At 42.4% G+C, this 21,715-nt stretch overlaps 1 protein-coding gene across 8 annotated transcripts in view; it reads left to right on the plus strand.

Moving 5' to 3' along the window:
• The first annotated feature begins 2,079 nt into the window (after positions 1-2,079).
• ALG6 (ALG6 alpha-1,3-glucosyltransferase) overlaps positions 2,080-21,715 on the plus strand; it is a 64,267-nt gene continuing 44,631 nt past the window's right edge. For 4 of the 8 annotated variants that reach the window (XM_078332119.1, XM_054236369.2, XM_054236368.2 and 1 more), the window contains exons 1-2: positions 2,080-2,140; positions 5,767-6,055. Coding sequence is in view for 2 of the 8 variants with exons in the window: in XM_009001381.5 (XP_008999629.1) it covers positions 5,974-6,055 (82 nt within the window). In the remaining 6 variants the exon portion in view is untranslated. Of the gene's footprint in view, positions 2,141-3,337; positions 3,444-5,766; positions 6,056-7,393; positions 7,486-21,715 lie in introns of all 8 variants that reach the window. The other 4 variants (XM_078332120.1, XM_017974807.4, XM_054236367.2 and 1 more) reach the window with 3 other exon arrangements.

A 21,715-nucleotide genomic window follows, 5' to 3' on the forward strand; every position in this document is an offset into this window, starting at 1 on the left:
CACCTGAGTATTATAACTTCCTTGTCTTTATGTCACCTTGAACTCGACACAATGATCCATCTTTCCCTCCAAGCCAGATTATTCTCCAGGCTTCCCAAGATCTATTAGTTTTTGGGAGCCATCCTCAATTCTTCTCTCTCCTTTGTTTCACTCCTACACATCTAGTGTGCTGCTATTAAGACCTGTAAACGTTTCTTCTTGCATTGATCTCTTCCTTTCCAGTTCCACTATTGTCATCTCGGTCCAGGCCCTTGTTTAATCATGCATGGATGGCTACAGTCTCCCTGTAATTCATCTGACCCATTTTTACCATCTCTAACATGGTATTGTACATGGACTTCCTGCTAAAAGTCATTAAACAGCCCCTTACTGATCACTAGATACATTCCAGACACCACAGCTTGGTATTCAAGGCTCTCTATAATTACCACTCCTTTCAGCTTCATCATCCACCATCTAAACTGGAGGAAATGTTCTGCACTTTTCAGCTGCCACAATTTTTGGCTTGAACCATTTCCTTTGTCTAGATTCCTACTCTCATTCTCTGAGCTCATCTAAGACCAGGCTTTCCTTCCAAGCTCAGCTGACTCCTCCAGGAAAAGCATTTCCTGATGGTTTGCAGTTTACAGTGAACTCTCTTCTCCTAACTCTTACAGTGCTTAGTGCATATATAAGTAATGTAACATTTAGTATGTGTTACCTTCTATAGCTTTTTATCCTTTTATGCATAAAAATGTCTTTCCAATGAGAATTAAATGCCTTGAGGGTGGAGAGCTGGCCATATTTCTCCATATTCCCAGTGCTGATGGTCTTTTAGATATAATCAACTTTTAGACCTGGAAATTCACCTAGCCCTACTGATTCCTTTCACAGTTGAAAAAACGGAGGCCCAGAGAGAAGTTGTTCAGACTCAGTAGAAAGCCATAGTCACAGACAAATATTTGCTAACACTATAAATTATAGGGTTGGCTTACGTAGAATGGCAAGATTCATAAGTGGGGAATGAGGGTATTCTCTGAACAAAGGGAGGCAGGTAGAAATCATTACAACTGTCCATGCATGATTGGACACGGGCCTAGACTGAGATGGAAATAGTGGAACTGGAAATGAAGGGATTACTGCAAAAGGAAAAGTGTGCAGGTCTTGCTAACATACTAGATAGGTATTTTTGACAAGTTTGGGAATAGGTGATTCAAGCTGACCGCTGGGGCACGTGTAGTGGCTACTTGAGGGCAGGGCTGTCCTTCTGCACAACGCACAGGCTCTTGAAAATGGTTGGATGTTCGATAATGTTTCTTTTCTTTTCTTTTTTTTTTTTGAGACGGAGTTTCGCTCTTGTTACCCAGGCTGGAGTGCAATGGCGTGATCTTGGCTCACCGCAACCTCCGCCTCCTGGGTTCAGGCAATTCTTCTGCCTCAGCCTCCTGAGTAGCTGGAATTACAGGCACGCGCCATCGTGCCCAGCTAATTTTTTTGTATTTTTAGTAGAGACGGGGTTTCACCATGTTGACCAAGATGGTCTCAATCTCTTGCCCTCATGATCCACCCGCCTCGGCCTCCCAAAGTGCTGAGATTACAGGCTTGAGCCACCTCGCCCGGCCAGTTCAATAATGTTTCTTGCTTGAGTTGGCTGCCCAGTCCTACCACATTCTTCTTCTCAGGCATGTAGCTGGAAGAAAGTGAAGCAGGTTGGCTTTCTGGCTCCTCAATGGCACAGACCCAGAGGAAGCCCTAGTGCCTGGTGGTGAGGACCGACCAAGGCTCTCTGCTCAGTAGAGCCAGCCAGGAACCGCCCCTGACAGGAATCCGTGGGCTAAGCAGCCGCTCTGGTCTTGGCCACGATCCCAGGAAAGAAGAGCAAGGGGCTTTCCCCCTGCCCCTAGCCTAACCCGGCTCTGGGACCTCTCAGGTTCCAGAGGCTCTTGCCCCACCTCCTAAGCCGGCCGCCTCCTCTCTGCGTCCAGGTTGCCCGCCCCTCCCCTCACGCTCGACGGGCTCGCTCCCGCAACAGGAGGGCGGGGGGGTGAGCGGGCGCGCGGAGGTGGAAGGCCTCAGGGACGGTTCGCCGCGGGGGCGAGCGCGCAGGCGCGTTCCTGGGACCCGCTGCAGGCGCGAATTCCAGCGGCTGGCGGGCGGCTGGGTAAGGACAAGGGATCCCGGGGATTCTGGACCCGGGGCCAACGTGAGGAGGTGCTGGGGGCTCGCGATACGCCACGAGGCGGCGCAGAGTTGGCGACCTGGCTCTCAGCCCCGCTCCACTGCCTGGGACGCGACGCGAGGCCTCCCCAGGCCTTCTTTCAGGATCGCTTGGGGGTCGGGTGAGGGGACGCGGTGATAGTGATGGCCCTTCCAGGCTGGGGCGGTCCTGGCGCCCTTGTCCTTGAGGTTCAGAGGGTCTGGCCCCCAGGAGGAGGGGCGGAGAAACGTGAAAAGGAATCCCTTTCGTCCCATATGCTCGACCGGGATAGCTGCACTCCGCGGTGTTGTGTCCACTGCGGGGGAAGGATCTTTCAGAGGAAGAGGAGCAAAGTCGGCTCTGGGACGTGGATGGCGGGCTTGGCGCTTGTCGAGATGCACCATCGGGGTAAAGGAGGACGAAAAGCGCCTCTACTGTCTGCCTAGCAACTTCGTGGCGAGTGGTTACTGTATTCTGATTTACAGGTGGAAAAAATTGCAAAGAACCCTTTTTCTGGTTTCAGGAAAAGAGAGTGGTTAAAAGCCTCGCATAAAATCTTTAATTACATAGGGCTCAGTAGAATTAGGTATCTCCCCGCTCACACACACAGACACTCGCAGCTCCATTCAGCAAATACTTCTTGGGTACCTGCCTTCTACTAACACTGTCTACAAGTGAGGAACTGAGAGCAACTACTGAGACAGGAGGATCCCTGTTCACAGGGAGCCTTTACTCTAGTCGGCACATCCGTCTACTCTCCTTTTATGCTTGCTTTTTTTTTTTTTTTTTTTGAGACGGGGTCTTGCTCTGTCGCCCAGGCTGGAGTGCAATGGCGGCATCTCTCCTCACTGCAACCTCCGCCTTCTATTTTCAAGGGATTCTCCTGCCTAAGCCTCCCGAGTAGCTGGGATTACAGGAACGCGCCACCACGCCCTGCTAATTTTTGAATTTTTAGAGGAGACAGGTTTCACTATGTTGAGTGTTGTCCAGGCTGGTCTCGAACTCTTGACCTCAGGTGATCCGCCTGCCTCAGCCTCCCAAAGTGCTGGGATTACAGGGGTGAGCCACCACGACCGGCCTGTTTTATGCTTTTTAAATTGGAATATAACATATAGAAAAATACACAAATTATAAGTTGTAACTTGTTAATTTATCCTAAAGTCAGCACATCTCCTAACTACTACTCAAATCAAGAAGCAAGATTCACAGCATTTCAGACCTCTGTGGACACCCCTCCCAATCACCATTCCTTCTTTCCTCCTCACAGGTAACCTTTACGGATTTTTAACACTGTAGATTAGTTTTACCTATTTATGAAACTTTCATGGAACCATATGATAGGTATTCTTTGGTGTTCAGCATTTTTACTGAAAATTGTGTGTGTGAGATTGCAGCATGTCATGTGAAAATACAATTACGGATAGTGAAAAGAATTAGAAAGCATTTTTTTTTGACACAGTCTGGCTCTGTCGCCCAGAATGGAGGGCATTGGCACGATCTCGGCTCACTGCAACCTCCTCCTCTCGGGTTCAAGCGATTCACCTGCCTCGGCTTACTGAGTAGCTGGGATTACAGACGTGTGCCACCACGCCCAGCTAATTTTTGTATTTTTAGTGGAGACGGGGTTTCACCATGTTGGTCAGGCTGGTATCACTCCTGACCTTGTGATCCACCCACCTCGGCCTCGGAAAGTGCTGGGATTACAGGTGCCACTGGGTCCGGCAGGCAGCAAATTAAAGAGGGTAATGATACAAATAGTAAGGGGAGGAAGCTTTAGTAGGGTAGTCAGGGATGATCTTTCTGAGGGGTGATTTGAGATATGGCATGAATGACAAAAGATTAGCCATTCCAATCAGTTCTAGAGTTATTGCGTGATGTTTTTAAGTAAGAAAATAATTAGGACCAGGCATGGTGGCTCATGCCTGTAATCTCAGCACTTTGGGAGGCTGAGGTGGGTGGATCACCTTAGGTCAGGAGCTCAAGACTAGCCTGGCCAACCTGGGAAAACCTCATCTCTACTAAAAATAGAAAAATTAGGCAGGCAGGGTGGCAGGTGCCTATAATTCCAGCTAATTGGGAGGCTGGGGCAGGAGAATCACTTGAACCTGTGAGATGAAGGTTGCAGTGAGCCAAGATCGAGCCATTGCACTCCAACCTGGTCAACAAGAGCAAAACTCTGTCTCAATAAAGAAGAAAAAATTTTAGATCATTAAGTGGAATGTACCAATTCTGCCTTAAAATTTTTAGTTGATTTATTATATTTTCTGAATATATTTAAAGTGTATCCTGTGGTTAAAATGGTCCAACATTTTTCAAAGAGAAGACGAAAATGTCAATTTGCTTCTTCTTTTTTTGTTTTTGTTTTTTGAGATGGAGTCTCACTCTGTCAGCAGGCTGGAGCACAGTGGTGCAGTCTCTTCTCACTGCAACCTCCGCTTCCCAGGTTCAAGCGATTCTTCTGTCTCAGCCTCCTGAGTAGCTGGGACTACAGGCGCGTGCCAAACTCCTGGCTAATTTTTGTATTTTTAATAGAGACAGGTTTCACCATGTTGGCCAGGATGGTCTCGATCTCTTGACCTTGTGATCCACCTGCCTTGGCCTCCCAAGGTGCTGGGATTACAGGCGTGAGTTACCGCTCCCAGCCCTTCTTTTTTTTTTGAGATGGAGTTTTGCCCTTGTTGCCCAGGCTGGAGTGCAATGGCTCGCTCTCAGCTCACTGCAACTTCTATCTTCTGGATTGAAACTATTCTTCTGCCTCAGCCTCCCAAGTAGCTGGGATGACAGGCGAGCACCACCACACCCAGCTGGTTTTGTACTTTTAATAGAGATGTGGCTTCACTATGTTGGTCAGGCTGGTCCCAAACTCCTGACCTCAGGTGATCCGCCTGCCTTGGCCTTCCAAAGTGTTGGGATTACAGGCGTGAGCCACTGCACCCAGCATCAATTTGCTTCTTACTTTAAAACCTCAAACTAAGGAAAACTGTAAAAAAAAAAAAAAAAAAAAGTAAGTTGTTGAGTTTTACTGCTTTTGTATTTTTTCTCACAATTTGGGGCTGTTCTTAATGATTCTTACAAAGGCTCATTTCTCTAAGATGGAAAGTTGGTGTGGTTAATGCAAGTATATTTTGGAAGAAAAGTAAAAACCAAACTAGAGAAATTATTTATTGGAAGACTTTCCCAAACTAAATACAAGGACAAAATTCTTCCTTCTTGCTGTACCAAAGATAAATTACCCCTTTGTCCACAGTTGTGGTTTTATATTTACCTGTTAGTGAACATGTTCTAAATAGAATTGACTGTGTCATTATCTACATATCTGTTGTTTTTCTTTTCTCAGAAATATTCCCTTGTGAGAGTAAATCTTCACTATAGCTTTAGACGTATTGAGTCCCACTTAATAGGGAGATCCAACTTTTGATGTATATTCCCAACTAAAGGACTAGGGAATAAGGAACTTAAAATACGACCTTTCCTTCATATTCCTTCCTACTACCCCTGCCCCGGAATTCTCTATCCATCTACTTGGTTTACTGGGTTCATTGTTGTAGGTACAGTGCTCAGCTAAATCTTGGTATCTTTTTTCCCCTTAGGCTACTTCTACATAGACATAATCAATTTTTGACTATTTGGCAACCAAGCATCATTAAAATCCTCTCAAACTTCTAATTGCGAAGAATTGATAACATTTGAAGAAGTGATAACATTTCTCTGAACAAGAAAAGAAGTGACTGACCACATTTTAAAAGTACTCTGGCACTGGTACTGTGTTTTCTTCCCTTCCCTAAATTTGAAGAACTATGGAGAAATGGTACTTGATGACAATAGTGGTTTTAATAGGACTAACAGTACGGTGGACAGTCTCTCTTAATTCTTATTCAGGTAATACATTTTTACTGTTTAAAAGAAAAGGAAATCTTCCTTTGAATAGGTATTTGTTTGGGGAAAAGTTTACTGTTTTCTGACCAGAACAGAGAAGAATTTCAGGCCTTTTTGATACAGTCGAGAAAATACATTTAAATGTCTAATTCTGGTAGAAAAAATATGTATAAGAGCTAAATAGAAGCGTGCACTTTGTGATGTGGAAAAGCAAAAATGTGTTCTAACAGGTAAGATGACAAATTGAGAAATGATTCTGTATTAAACATTGAATAGGAAAATGAGCGAGCACTTCAAGGGAGGGGTGGAGTCTGTTTAGGGTAAAGAAGCATGTTACTAGATTAAAGGGAAGTAATCAGGAGACAAGAATAAGATTGGGAGTAAGGGAGGAGGAATTGAAGGAGTATGTTTCTGGAGACTGTTGGATTGGCTTAAATTTAACTCTGCAGGTACCTATTTAGCGCGTTGCATGTTCCAGGCACTGTGCTAGGTTCTGAAAATACAAGGTGAATATCCACTACTCAGAGGGCTCACATTTTAATAGTTAAGTGGTCACAACACAAGGTGGTAATTATAATGTAGAAGTATGTGTGAGGTACAGAGGTGATAGAGAAGTGAATGATCAGGATGCATTAGGGAAAACTTCAGGGAAGATATTTGAATTCAAGGTTTGAAGGATGAGTCAGAATTTTCTAGGCAAATGAAATAGAGAAGGCATTATGGGGTACAGGAACTTGTGCGACAGACATGGTGTCATAGAGCATGGTTATTATTAGGTATTCAGTATTTGAGTAGCATAAAGGAAGGAACAAAAAGGATGAGGAGAGAGTGACCAGAGAGTAGTTTATACAGTTAGCTGGGCAAATTATTTGGTTGTAGATAAATAATTTTTATGGTAGTGAAAAAGGGTCACAGGGAAAAGAGATAGGTAAAGAGAAAAATGAGACAATAATAATAGTTGTAAGAGTGATGATATACACAGCCACATATATATACATAAACACATATTTACTTTGTGCAGTGCCTGGCTAGTACACATTTACTATATACACAGATACATATATGGATATTTACATGTAATTATATATATGTGTGTGTCTGTGTGTATACACATTTACTATACACACAGACACACACATATATAGGTATTTTCTGCATATCTATATAGGTGTGTATTTGTATATAGTAAATGTGTATATATGGATATTTATGTATATGTGTCTGTGTATATAGTAAGTGTGTATGTAGAGAGTAAATGTGTATGTGTCTGTGTATATTGTAGCTCTTTTTTTTCCCTTTTTTGAGACGCACTGTCACTCTGTTCTGTTGCCCATGCTCAAGTGAAGTGGCATGATCTCGGCTCACTGCAACCTCCACATCCCAGGTTCAAGCAGTTCTCCTGCCTCAGCCTCCTGAGTAGCGTGGGATTACAGGTGAGCACTACCACGCCTGGCTAATTTTTGTATTTTTAGTAGAGACGAGGTTTTTATCATGTTGGTCAGGCTGGTCTTGAACTCCTGAACTTGTGATCCGCCTGCCTTGGCCTCCCAAAGTGTTGGGATTACAGGCATGAGCCACTGCGACCAGCCTGTAGCTTACACACACACACACACACACACACACACTCCCACCCCCACCCACCCTTTTATATGTTTTATAAGTCTCTCTTTTTTTTTTGAAGACAGGGTTTCACTCTCATGGTCCAGGCTGAAGTGCAATGGCACGATGTTGGCTCATTGCAGCCTCTGACTTCTGGACTCAGTGATTCTGCTGCCTCAGGCTTCTGAGTAGCTGGGATTACTGGTGTACACCATGACGCTTGGCTAATTTTTGTATTTTTTTGTAGATACAGGGTTCCACCATGTTGCCCAGGCTGGTCTTGAACTCCTGAACTCAAATGATCTGCCTACCTCAGGCTTGTAAAGTGCTGGGATTACAGGTGTGAGCCACCATGCCCAGCCAATATTTTAACCAGACTATAGTTTTTCTTTTCTTTTTTTTTTTTTGAGACGGAGTTTCGTTCTTGTTACCCAGGCTGGAGTGCAATGGCGCAATCTTGGCTCACCGCAACGTCCGCCTCCTGAGTTGAGGCAATTCTCCTGCCTCAGCCTCCTGAGTAGCTGGGATTACAGGCACGCGCCACCATGCCCAGCTAATTTTTTGTATTTTTAGTAGAGACGGGGTTTCACCATGTTGAGCAGGATGGTCTCGATCTCTTGGCCTCGTGATCCACCTGCCTCAGCCTCCCAAAGTGCTGAGATTACAGGCTTGAGCCACCGCACCCGGCCAGTTTTTCTTTTCTCTTAAAACATTTTTTTTGAGGGAGGCCAAGGTGGGTGGATTGGCTGAGCTTAGGAGTTCAGCCTGAGCAACATGGCAAAACCCTGTCTCTACTAAACATACAAAAACTAGGTGTGTAATCCCAGCTACTAGGGAGGCCGAGGCACAAGAATTGCTTAAGCCTGGGAGATGGAGGTTGTGGTGAGCCAAGATCATGCCACGGCACTCCAGCCTGGGCAACAGAGCAAGACTCTGCCTCAAAAAAACAAAAACAAAAAACATACACTTTTTTGGGCTATTTTAATTTTTATTTATTTTTAAATTTTTAATTTTGTTTGAGACAGAGTCTTGCTCTGTTGCTCTGTTGTGATGCTGGAGTGCAGTGGGGTGATCTCAGCTCACTGCAACTGCCACCTCCTGGGTTCAAGTGATTCCCCTGCCTTAGTCTCCTGAGTAGCTGGAACTATAGGCATGCACCACCACACCCAGCTCATTTTTTGTATTTTAGTAGAGAGAGGGTTTCATCATGTTGGCCAGGCTGGTCTCGAACTCTTGACCTCGTGATCCACATGCCTCAGCCTCCAAAAGTGCTGAGATTATAGGTGTGAGCCATCATACCTGGCCTATTTTTGAATTTACTTTTTTTTTTTTTTTTTTTGGAGACAGGGTCTCCCCCTGTTGCCCAGGCTGGAGTACAGTGGCATGATCTTGGCTCACTGCAGTCTTGGGCTCAAGCGATCCTCCTGCATCAGCCTCCTGAGCAGCTGGGACTACAGGCATGTACCACCATGCCTCGCAATTTTTTGATTTTTATTTTTAGTAAAGATGAGGTCTCACTATGTTGCTTAGGCCGGTCTTGAACTCCTGGGCTCAAGCAATCCTCCAGCTTCAGCCTCCCAAAGGTGCTGGGATTACAGACATGAGCCACTGTGCCTGATGTTTTCAAATACTTTGGCTTATAGTTTCTCTTCGGCATGAATTTAAAGGATTTACAGAAAGGACTTGTAAAAACTACTATATTTTGAGTATGAGTATTTTATTTTATTTTATTTTTGATACGCAGTTTTGCTCTTTCACCCAGGTTGGAGGGCAGTGGCGCGATCACGGCTCACTGCAACCTCCACCTTCTGGGTTCAAGTGATTCTCCTGCCTCAGCCTCCCAATTAGCTGGGATTACAGGTGCCTGCCATCATGACTGGCTAATTTTTGTATTTTTAGTAGAGACAGCATTTCACCATGTTAGCCAGGCTGGTCTCAAACTCCTGACCTCTTGATCTGCCCACTTCGGCCTCCCAAAGTGCTGGGATTACATGTGTGAGCCATCTCGTCTGGCGAGTATGAATATTTTCTTTACTTTTATTTTTTGAGACGGAGTCTCACTCTGTTGCCAGGCTGGAATGCAGTGGTGCCATCTTGACTTATTGCAACCTCCGGCTCCCTGGTTCAAGCGACTCTCCTGCCTCCTCCTCCTGAGTAGCTGGGATTACAGGCGTGCACCACCATGCCCAGATAATTTTTTGTATTTTTTGGAGAGATGGGGTTTTACCATGTTGGCCAGGATGGTCTTGATCTCCTGACCTCGTGATCTGCCCGTCTTGGCCTCCCAAAGTGCTGGAATTTAGAGGCCAAGTATTTTCTTTAGTACTTACAACAACCACTGAAGGCAGGTAATATCTTTGATTTACAAATGGGAAATAAGACAACCAATAAATAACAACTGGGTTTCAAATATAGTTGTATTTAATTCCAAAATCAGTGCTTTTATGACTCTGCTGTATGGGTTCTGAGAAAGAAGAGTCCCTGAACTAGCCAGTTAAAAGTTGGAGAAATGAATTTGAGGAATATTGAAAAAGTAAAATCACTTAAATGTAGCAGTTGACTTGGGCTCAAATCTTAGCTCTTTCACCTGTTAGCTGCCTGATCTTGGGGAAGTTATTTAATCTTCCTGAGCCTCTTCTATCAAGTGGGGTATTAATACATACTTTAAGAAGGTTCTTGGCCGGGCAGTGGCTCACGCCTGTAATCCCAGCACTTTGGGAGGCTGAGGTGAGCTGATCACATGAGGTCAGGAGTTTGAGACCAGCCTGGCCAACATGGTGAAACCCTGTCTGTACTAAAAATACAAAAATTAGCTGGGTGTGGTGGCAGATGCTCGTAGTCCCAGCTATTATGGAGGATGAGGCACATGAATTGCTTGAACCTGGAAGACAGAGGTTGCAGTTAGCCAAGATCATGCCCACTGCACTCTAGCCTGGGTGACAGAACAAGACTGTCTCAAAAAAAACAAACAAACGGTTCTTGTGAGGATTGAGATCAAAAAAAAGTGGGGGAGGTTCTTGTGAGGATTGAGATAACATGTATAAATTGTGTTTTCTTTTTTAATAGTGTAGAAATATAACCAGCACATTTATAGTTCATAACTTATCTCATTTATTCCTCACATCAGATCATTTAACCCTAAAATGTCTGCTACGTGGGAAAAATAGGCCTTGCTGGTGATTAAGTCTTTAGGGTGACCAAGAATAATAAATGATGTCTTCCCTAGAAAAGTTCACAGTCTAGTGGATAGGGTGGATGTGCAAATATATACTACATGAAATGTAGTCTGGGCATGGTGGCTCATGCCTGTAATTCTAGCACTTTGGGAGTTTGAGGCGGGCAGATCACTTGAGGTTCATGAGTTCCAGACCAGCCTGGCCAACATGATGAACTCCCTTTACAGAAAGAAATATTAGCTAGGCCTGGTGACATCTGCCTGTAATCCTAGCTACCCAGGCCTCTGAGGGGGTAGCATTACTTGAACCCAGGAGGTAGAGGTTGCAGTGAGTCAGAGATGGCACCACTGCACTTCAGCCTGTGTGACAGAGCGAGACTCTGTTAAAAAAAAAATGTACTGTGGTATAGGCAAATATTTCATTTCTTTTACTTCCTTAAAACGACTTTGTCAGGTTTGATATCAAGGTTGTGCTAGCTAGTCTCATAAAATGAATTAGGGAGTATTCTCTTTCTTGGTAAAATCTGGAATAGTATGTAAGATTGGAATTGTTTGTTCCTTAGATGCATGGTAGAACTTGATAGTAAAACGGGCTGGGCGCAGTGGCTCAAGCCTGTAATACCAGCACTTTGGGAGGCCGAGGCGGGTGGATCATGAGGTCAACAGATCGAGACCATCCTGGCCAACATGGTGAAACCCTGTCTCTACTGAAAATACAAAAAATTAGCTGGGCATGGTGGCGCGTGCCTGTAATCTCAGCTACTCGGGAGACTGAGGCAGGAGAATTGCCTGAACCCAGGAGGTGGAGGTTGCGGTGAGCCGAGATCGCGCCATTGCACTCCAGCCTGGGTAACAGGAGCGAAACTCCGTCTCAAAAAAAAAAGAACTTGACAGTAAAACTATTTGGGCCTGGAATTTTCTTCATAGGGAAAATGTTTAGTGATTTAATTTCTTTATTCGTTATAGGACCATTTAGGCTCCGTCTTCTTGAATTATTTTTGTAATTTATATATTTTTAGACATTTTTCCATTTCACCTAAATTTTAAAATATATTGGCTTAAGATTATTTATAATGTTTTCTTACCTTTTACGTTTCTGCTGTATCAATGATTATAGTTCATTTTTCATTTCTTATATAGCTGATGTTTCCTTATTTAAAAAAAATCAGTCTTATTAGGAGTTTATTAATTTTATTAGTACAGTCATACATTGCTTATTGGTGGGGATTCATTCTGAGAAATGCATCATTAGGCAGTTTGGTCATTGTTCAGCCATGTAGAGTGACTCACACCAACTCAGATGGTACAGCCTACTACACCCAGGCTATACATTATAGCCTATTGCTACTAGGCTACAAACCTATACAGGATGTTACTGTACTGAATACTGTAGGCAGTTGTAGCACATGGTAAGCATTTGTGTATTGAAACATATCGAAACATCGATAAAGTGCAGTTAAAATACAGTATGATTATCTTATGGGACCATCATTGCTTATACACTATGTTTTTGACTGAGATGTCATTATTGTGGCACGTGGTCATATTTTCAAAGAACTAATTTGATGCTTTGCCCATAGTCTCAATGATATATTTGGGGTTGTTTTTCAAAAAAATTTGCTGAATTGGATGCTTTAGCTCTTAAGTTTTACTCTGTTCTTTTCTAATACTATCATTTAAGCTATACATTTTGTTTAAAGTACCATCCCATAAGTAATATTTTCTAATTTCTAATGTGATTTCTGCTTTGACTCATGAGTGATTTAGAAGTATGTTTAAAATTTTTTAAATATAGGCTTTAAAAATTATCTTTTTTATATTTTTAAAAAGATGGTAGAAAGATAATCTTTCTGTGTAGTGCTAATTCTTTGAAGTGTTGAGACTTGACCTAGTATGTGATCAGTTTTTGTAAATGTTCTGTGTTTTCTTGAAAAGAATATGTAGTCTTTAGTTTAATATTCTGCATATATTCAATAACTCAATATCATTGTATTGATACAATTGTTTTTTATATAATTACTGATTTTTTACCAGTTGATCCAGCCGTTATTAAGAGAGGTATAGTTTCTCTTTGTAGTTTTGTCAACTTCTGTGTGTATATTTTTTATCTATGTTACTAGGTGATTTAGAATTGTTTTTCTTTTTTCTTTTTCTTTTTTGAGATGGAATCTCACTCTCTTGCCCAGGCTGGAGTGTAATGGTGCAATCTCAGCTCACTGCAACTTTTGCCTCCTGGGTTCATGGGATTCTCCTGCCTCAGCCTCCTTAGTAGCTGGGATTACAGGTGTGTGCCACCACACCGAGCTATATTTTGCATTTTTAGTAGAGACGGGGTTTCACCATGTTGGCCAGGCTGGTCTTAAACTCCTGACCTCAGGCGATCCACCCACCTTGGCCTCCCAGAGTGCTGGTATTACAGGTAGAATTTTTTTTGTGTGACTTGAATTTCATGTCACTGTTGCATCCCTGTTTGTTTATAGTAATGCTTTTTTCTTAAAGTCTGTTTTCTCTAAAATTAATATAGCCATACTAGTTTTCTTTAGTTTGATTTTTGCTTGTTATATCTTTTTGTGTTCTTTTATTCTTTACCGTATGTTTAGATATGTCTAAGCAATTTCCCTCCCCAGTTGCTCTTTCCCTACTCTACTGGGTTGAAACCTATACTCTTATTTTCTTCTTTCAGATGTGTATTTAACTTAATCTGGAGATTTTCAGATGCATATTTAACTTAACAAAGTCTAAAGTTAATACTTACATCCTCTTGAATAATGCAAGGACTTTAGAATGTTTTAATTCTGGTTATAGATCCTCACTTCCCAAGTTAAAATGTTACTGTCCAGGATTTTGTTTCTTTCATGATTTTTAATCCTATAAATTAGACATTAATGAATTGCTTTGTTCAGTTAATATTCATTCAGTTTTATTTATTATTTATTCATTTTTAGAGATGGGATCTTACTCTGTTGCCCAAGCTCAAGTACAGTGGCATGACCATAGTTCATTGCAGCCTTGACTTCCTGGGCTCAGAGAATTCTCCTGCTCCAGCCTCCCCTGTAGCTGGAACTACAGGTGATTGCCACCACACCCAGCTAAATATATATATGTATGTATACACACACACACACACATATATGTGTGTATATATATATATTTTTTGAGATGGAATTTCACTCTTGTTGCCCAGACTAGAGTTCAATGGTATGATCTCTTGGCTCACCACAACCTCCACTTCCAGGGTTCAAGTGCTTCTCCTGCCTCAGCCTCCTGAGTAGCTGAGATTATAGGCATGCACCACCACACCTGGCTAATTTTGTGTTTTTAGTAGAGACAGGGTTTCTCCATGTTGGTCAGGCTGGTCTCCAACTTCCGACCTCAGGTGATCTGCCTGCCCTGGCCTCCCAAAGTGTTGGGATTACAGGTGTGAGCCACCAAGCCTGGCCTATTTTGTTTTTGTCAGAATTAAATTTTATTTCACATTGATAGAAACCATGAAAAACATTTACATTTTCCCATGTTACAGCACAACAGTTCACTGGAGTATTTCTTGCCGTAAATAATGTCTTGCTGATGTTTAGAACTGAAACAACCGTTCATGTTCTTCAAGGTAAAGAAAAATGACATAGTTAGTGATTGTTTAAAATGTTTAAATCCAGACATAAACATATGGCTTCATTATTAACATCCTATATAGTCTGTTACTAAATTATTTCCATTATCGATTAGCACCCATTTATAAAGATGCATTCTTAATAATGTTTTGGTCAGCTGGAATACAGCAGAAAAATTAACACAGTTCAGAAATATAAAGCATACTTTTTTTTTTTTTTAGTAGACACAAGGTCCTGCTATGTTGTCCCATTCTGGTCTCAAACTCCTGGGCTCAAGGGAGATCCTCCCACTTTGGCCTCCCAAAGTGCTGGAAGGACAGGTGTGAGCCGCTGTGCCCTGCATATTTATTTAGTTTTACCCTTCTGTTTAGCATTTCCTGTTCACCCTTCTTACATATTATATCTTTCTTTGAGATCATTTTTTTTTTTCTTCCAGAAGTATATCTTTGGGAGGTTTTTTTAGTGGGGATCTATTGGTGGCAAACCCGGTTTTTGTCTGAAAATGCTTTTATTTGGCTTTCAGTCTTAAAGTTTCGCTGAGTATGGAATTGTTTTGATGGTTATTTTCTCTTAGTATTTTGAAAATATCATTGTGTTTTAATTTGTGTTGTTGATGTTTGGACATCAACCGTCATTTTGTTGTTCTTTTGTTTGTTTGTTTGTTTGTTTTGAGACAGAGTCTTGCTCTATTGCCCAGGCTGGAGTGCAGTGGCGCGATCTTGGCTCACTGCAACCTCCACCTCCCGGGTTCAAGCAGTTCTTCTGCCTCAGCCTCCTGAATAGCTGGGATTACAGGCATGTGCCACTATGGCCAGCTAACTTTTTTGTATTTTTAGTAGAGACGGGGGGTTCACTATGTTGGTCAGGCTGGGTCTCCAACTCCTGACCTTGTGATCTGCCTGCCTCGGTCTCCCCAGTTGCTGGGATTACAGGTGTGAGCCACCACACCCAGTCAGTTCTTATTCTTTTGTAGGTAATTTGCCTTTCCTTTCTTGCTGCAGTTTCACTATGATGTATCTTGATGAATATTAAAACATTTGTCATCCTAGGATTTTCTGTGATTTCTGTCTCTAAGGAACGATATTTTCTGTCTGTTCTAGAAACTTTTCAGCTATTGTGTCTTCTTATTTTTCTTCCTTTTAGAACTCTGATTAGATATATGTTGGATCTTTGGTTATTTATTAATTCCACAGATACGTATAGGCCATTCACTATGTGCCACGGGCTGGTGATACAGCAGCGAATAAAATACACAATAATCTCTTCCCCTCATTGACTTTATTGTTCTCAGTCATCTCTTCAAATATTGTACCTTCTTTATTTCTATTCTTGTACATCTCTTACTAGATGTATGTTGGGTCTTCTCATTCTGTCTTCTGTGTTTCATAATCTTGTATTTTCCATCTTAGGGTTCTTCATAGTGCTTCCTTTATAATCATCAAATCTGCTTTTCTGTTCATTACTTTTCAGCTGTGTTTTATCTGTTTTTTTTTTTTTTTAACTCCCCATTGAATGTTAAAGTTTCAGTTAGTACATTATTTATTTCTAGGAGTTCTGTTTGGATCCTTTTTAGATCTTGATCATTTCTGGTAGTCTTGTTCCTTCAGCATACTTTCAAGGTCTTCTTTTACATTGTTAAGCAGTTTAACCATGCTTATTTTATATTCTCTATCTAAAAATTCTAATATCTGCATTCTGATTTCATAGTGTTTGTTTCTCCTGACTGTAGCTCATGGTGTTTGTTTCTTCATGAGCTTAGTGATTTTTAATAAAATTGTGAGTTTATGTAATTTGGAACTTTTATCTGTGGGAATTCGTTGAGGCTTGAGTTTCCTGTGTATTTTTCCAAATAGGGTTTATGTTGCTTCCTGGTAGGCACCTGGGACACTATTAACAAAAGCCAAACTGAATTATCAACTTGTGGTTTCTTTGGGTCATGTACTTGGTGTGAATTTGGCCTTAACCTGGGTGAATGCAGGCATATGGTTAGGAATTTTCATAGGACTTTTTTTCCTTTTTCCTGTACTACCAGGAGCCAAGGCCGAGGTGAGTATTGTCTTCACTATCTTTCCAAAGGCATTGTTTCTTAAAGTGTAGTAGAGTGTTCTCTGACCTTGAATTCCTGCCTGTTTAGGTCCCAGGTTTTGGCTCCTTACTGATTGGACAGGGCTCCTGGTAGCCAGGCTATGGACCACCAAAGATCATTGGATACCCTCAGGGCAGATGCTTACTTCTCTGAATCTATACTTTGTTGTTGTTTCTGGAGGCTCTAAGGAATTCTTTCATTTTTACTGCTAGTTCAGCCATATATTACAATTATATATTTATAAAAGTAGGATATATAACATTATGTTTTTAATTATATAAAAACAAATATAAAACATATATATAAAACATTATATAATATATATATTATGTATTGAATGTTATCTGGGATTTTTACTGGAGATGTTTTTGGACCCCTTGTCTGTCATATTGCTGGAAACCAAAGTGCCATCTGTGTTTTTAAAAGCTCCATAGTGGGAGGGGGACTCAAGATGGCACTGTGAGAACAACCCAGGATTGGAGTTCTCGTTGTGTCTGTGGAGAGGTGAGTCTGAGCTGCATTTCCAGACTGATCTTTGTTGCTCACGGAACGGGGAAATTCCCAAGTGAAGAGGAGACGCGGGACGCCAGGCAGATATTACGCCTGGCGAAGCCGGCAGCCGGGGTGGCGGCACAGGGCGCACTTGAACCGGCAACTGGAGACGTGAGAGGGCTGGACTTGAGACTGAGCTAGTCTTGAACAGTGGGCCAGCCCAGGGGATTGCAGGAACAGAGCGTTAGGACTGGCCCAGTGGGACGAACAAAACCGCGATTTCAAACAAGCCCCGTGCAGACGGCCCGAGACGCTCTGAGGGGGAGGGGCGGCCACCATTACCGAGGCAACCCGCCCCAACTGAGATACACGCCCATTGCTGACGCAGCCAGCCGTTGCCGAGGCAACCCGTCCCTACTGAGATACACGCCCACTGCTGACACAGCCTGCCGTCGCCGAGGCAACCCGCTACAACAGAGAGACTCCGCCGCAGGGTGTGGCGGAGAACAGCAGAACAGCGGAGCCAGGGCGAGCCTCACAACAGCAGGGCGGAGCCTCGGCAGGCAAACAGTGGCTAGTCTGCATCCTAGCTGGGCAGGACCTCAACGGACATCCAAAAATAAAGCCCAAACCCCTCAACACAGCATTTGAGAAAAAAAAGGGTTTTTTTAATGAGCTCTGTTGCAGCAGAATCAAACATAGCAGCCTAACAGCCCTGAATGAACAACACAGCTCACAGCTCAGCAATTAAACCCCTATAAAGTACAAACTGTCTCCTCAAGCAGCTCCCTGACCCCTCTATATCCAAAAGACTGACATTAGGCAGGCACCATCCTGGGACAAAGATAGCAGAAAAAGAAACTGGTAGCATCCCTCGCTGTGCCACAGCTGCTAGAGGTGCACCCCAGACAAGCAGGGTCTGGAGCGGACCTCAGCACTCGTACAGCGAAGGGGCTAGACTGGTAGAAGGAAAACCAAGCAACAGAAATACTTCATCATCAACTTTCAGGGTGTCCACTCAGAGACCCAATCGAAAAGTCAGCAACTACGCAGACGACCAGCGGACAAATCCGCAAAGATGGGAAGAAACCAGTGCAAAAAGGAGGAAAACACCCCCCGAAACCAGAACACCTCGCCTCCTAGAAAGGACCAAAACTCCTCACCAGCAAGGGAACAAAGCTGGACGGAGAATGACTGTGACGAAATGACGGAATTAGACTTCAGAAGATGGATAATGAGAAACTTTGGTGAGCTAAAAGATCTTGTATTAAATCAATGCAAAGAAACTAAGAACCTTGAGAAAAGATTTGAAAAAAGATTTGAGGAAATGATAACAAGAATGGATAACTTAGAGAGGAATATGAATGAATTAAAGGAGCTGAGAAACACAATACGAGAACTTCGCGAAGCATGCACAAGTTTCAATAGCCGAATTGACCAAGCAGAAGAAAGAATATCTGAAGTCGAAGACCAACTCAATGAAATAAAACGAGAAACCAAGATTAGAGAAAAAAACGCAAAAAGGAATGAACAAAGTCTCCAAGAAATGTGGGACTATGTGAAAAGACCTAACCTACGTTTGATAGGTGTACCAGAAGGGGACGAAGAGAATGAATCCAAGCTGGAAAATACTCTTCAGGACATCATCCAGGAAAATTTCCCCCACCTAGCAAGACAGGCCAACACTCAATTGCAGGAAATTCAGAGAACACCACAAAGATATTCTGCAAGAAGAGCAATCCCAAGGCACATAATCGTCAGATTCAATAGGGTTGAAATAAAGGAGAGAATACTAAGGGCAGCCAGAGAGAAAGGTCGGGTCACCCACAAAGGGAAGCCCATCAGACTCACAGCAGATCTCTCGGCAGAAACACTACAAGCCAGAAGAGAGTGGGGGCCAATATTCAACATTCTTAAAGAAAAGAACTTTCAACCCAGAATTTCATATCCAGCCAAACTGAGCTTCAGAAGTGAAGGAAAAATAAAATCCTTTGCGAACAAGCAAGTACTCAGAGATTTTGTCACCACCAGGCCTGCTTTACAAGAGCTCCTAAAAGAGGCACTACACATAGAAAGGATCAACCAGTACCAGCCATTCCAAAATCACACTGAATGCTAAAGAGCATCAACATAATGAAGAATCTACAACAACTAACAGGCAAAACAGCCACTTAGCATCAAAATGGCAGTGTCAAATTCACACATAACAATATTAACCCTAAATGTAAATGGACTAAATGCACCAATCAAAAGACACAGACTGGCAAATTGGATAAAAAGCCAAAACCCATCAGTGTGCTGTATCCAGGAAACCCATCTCACATGCAAGGATACACAAAGGCTTAAAATAAAGGGATGGAGGAAGATTTACCAAGCAAATGGAAAGCAAAAAAAAGCAGGAGTTGCAATTCTCATCTCCGATAAAATAGACTTTAAAGCAACAAAGATCAAAAGAGACAAAGAAGGCCATTACATAATGGTAAAAGGATCGATACAACAAGAAGAGCTAACGATCCTAAACATATATGGACCCAATGCAGGAGCACCCAGATACATAAGGCAAGTTCTTAAGGACTTACAAAAGGACTTAGACTCTCACACAATAATAGTGGGAGACTTTAACACTCCACTGTCAATACTAGACAGATCTAACATCATCCTCAGCAAACTGACACAAGAACAGAAAATGAAACACCGCATATTCTCACTCATAGGTGGGTGATGAAAAATGAGAACACATGGACACAGAAAGGGGAGTACTAAACATTGGGGTCTATTGGGGGGAAAAGGGGAGGGCCAGTGGGAGGGGGAGGTGGGAAGGGATAGCCTGGGGAGAAAAGCCAAATGTGGGTGAAGGGGAGAAGAAAAGAAAGCACACTGCCATGTGTGTACCTACGCAACTGTCTTGCATGCTCTGCTCATGTACCCCAAAACCTATAATCCAATAAAAAATTAAAAAAAAAAAAAAAAAAAAGCTCCATAGTGGCTGGACGCAGTGGCTCACACCTGTAATCCCAGCACTTTGGGAGACCGCTGGCTCACACCTGTAATCCCAGCACTTTGAGAGGCCTGGCCAACATGGCGAAACCCCATCTCTACTAAAAATACAAAAATTAGCTGGGCACATGGTGGCAGGTGCCTGTAATCCCAGCTACTTGGGAGGCTGAGGCAGGAGAATTGCTTGAACCTGGGGGGCAGAGGTTGCAGTGAGCTGAGATCACCCCATTGCACTCCAGCCTGGGAGACAAGAGTGAAACTCTGTCTCAAAAAAAAAAAAAAAAAGCTCCACAGTTATTCTAGTCTTTACAGAGGGTTGGTAGACCTGATGGTTGAGGCCAGGTGCTGAGGGGCAAAAGCAATAGGTTTGGGAGTTGCTTTTGCCCCTCAATGGAAGCAACTTTTAAGCAAGAAGAAAACAGATTTAACCACTGATCATCTCCAGAGAGAAGGAGGATGATTAACGGAGATAGGAGACTGAGAAGAAACTGTGTAGTAAGTAGGATTAGCATCTGGAGAGTTTGTTTTTCTAGAAGCCAAGAAACCGGAGAACTTTATGAAATGAGGACTAGCCAACAATGTCAAGCTATAGACCTGTCAAGGAGGATGAAAATTTAAAATAGACAAGGGATCTATAGGAGGCCGTGTGAGCCTCCTGGTTGTCAGACTGTAATGAACTGAGGGCTGAATGGTAGTTATCAAATGGACATAGCAACTTTCAGGAAATTTGTTAGTGAACTGAAGAAAGGAAGTAGTTTGGTGGCTGAAGTGGAGGAAGAAGGGCTGAGGAAAGGTCCAGTTAGAAGTTGTTATATAAAATATGTAACTTATAGTATTACTTTTACTTTCAGTCTATAATTGGTCCATTGGAAAGTCATCCCCTTTTCTGACTTTGGCACTAATTCATGGTGATTATTTAGTTTGCAATCTTTTTTTCTAGTTTTCCTTTTGTCTCCTAATTTTGACACATATATTATTTTCTTGTTTATTTTAAGGTGAAGTCGAAAAATTAAAATTAGAGTATAGGGTAAAATAATACAAATTTTAAAATGATACTGTTTCAGTATTGCTGGAATATATAATCAAATGCTTAATGGGAATTCAGGAAGGGACAATTCATCCAATACTTCTCTATTCCTGTGGCTTACATGTATTCCTTAATCTGCTATTTCTCTCATTAACTGAGTTTACTCAATTACTTTTCTCATCTGGAAAAGAAAACAAGACTCCAGCTACTTATTTTAAACCCTTCTCTTAAATTGTTCCTAAGAAAATCGACAGAATCAGATTCCTTTTGGGTTACTATATAAGAAAAATATTGTTATTGCATATTAGTAGATTATTTGAAGGCATCTTGTAGATGGCTATGATATATTTTTGTCATTTTTCAAGTGAGGAAAATAAAAATGCTAAACATTAAGAAAAATCATGGCTGGGCACAGTGGCTTACACCTGTAATCTCAGCACTTTGAAAGGCTAAGGGAGGTGGATTGCTTGAGCCCAGAAGTTTGAGTCCAGCCTGGGCAATATAGCGAAACCTTGTCTCTATAAAAAATACAAAAGGCCGGGCGCGGTGGCTCAAGCCCGTAATCCCAGCACTTTGGGAGGCTGAGGCGGGTGGATAACGAGGTCAAGAGATCAAGACTATCCTGGTCAACATGGTGAAACCCCGTCTCTACTAAAAATACAAAAAATTAGCTGGGCAT

This window comes from Callithrix jacchus, chromosome 7, assembly GCF_049354715.1.
Source record: "Callithrix jacchus isolate 240 chromosome 7, calJac240_pri, whole genome shotgun sequence".
Classification (NCBI taxonomy): Eukaryota; Metazoa; Chordata; class Mammalia; order Primates; family Cebidae; genus Callithrix; species Callithrix jacchus.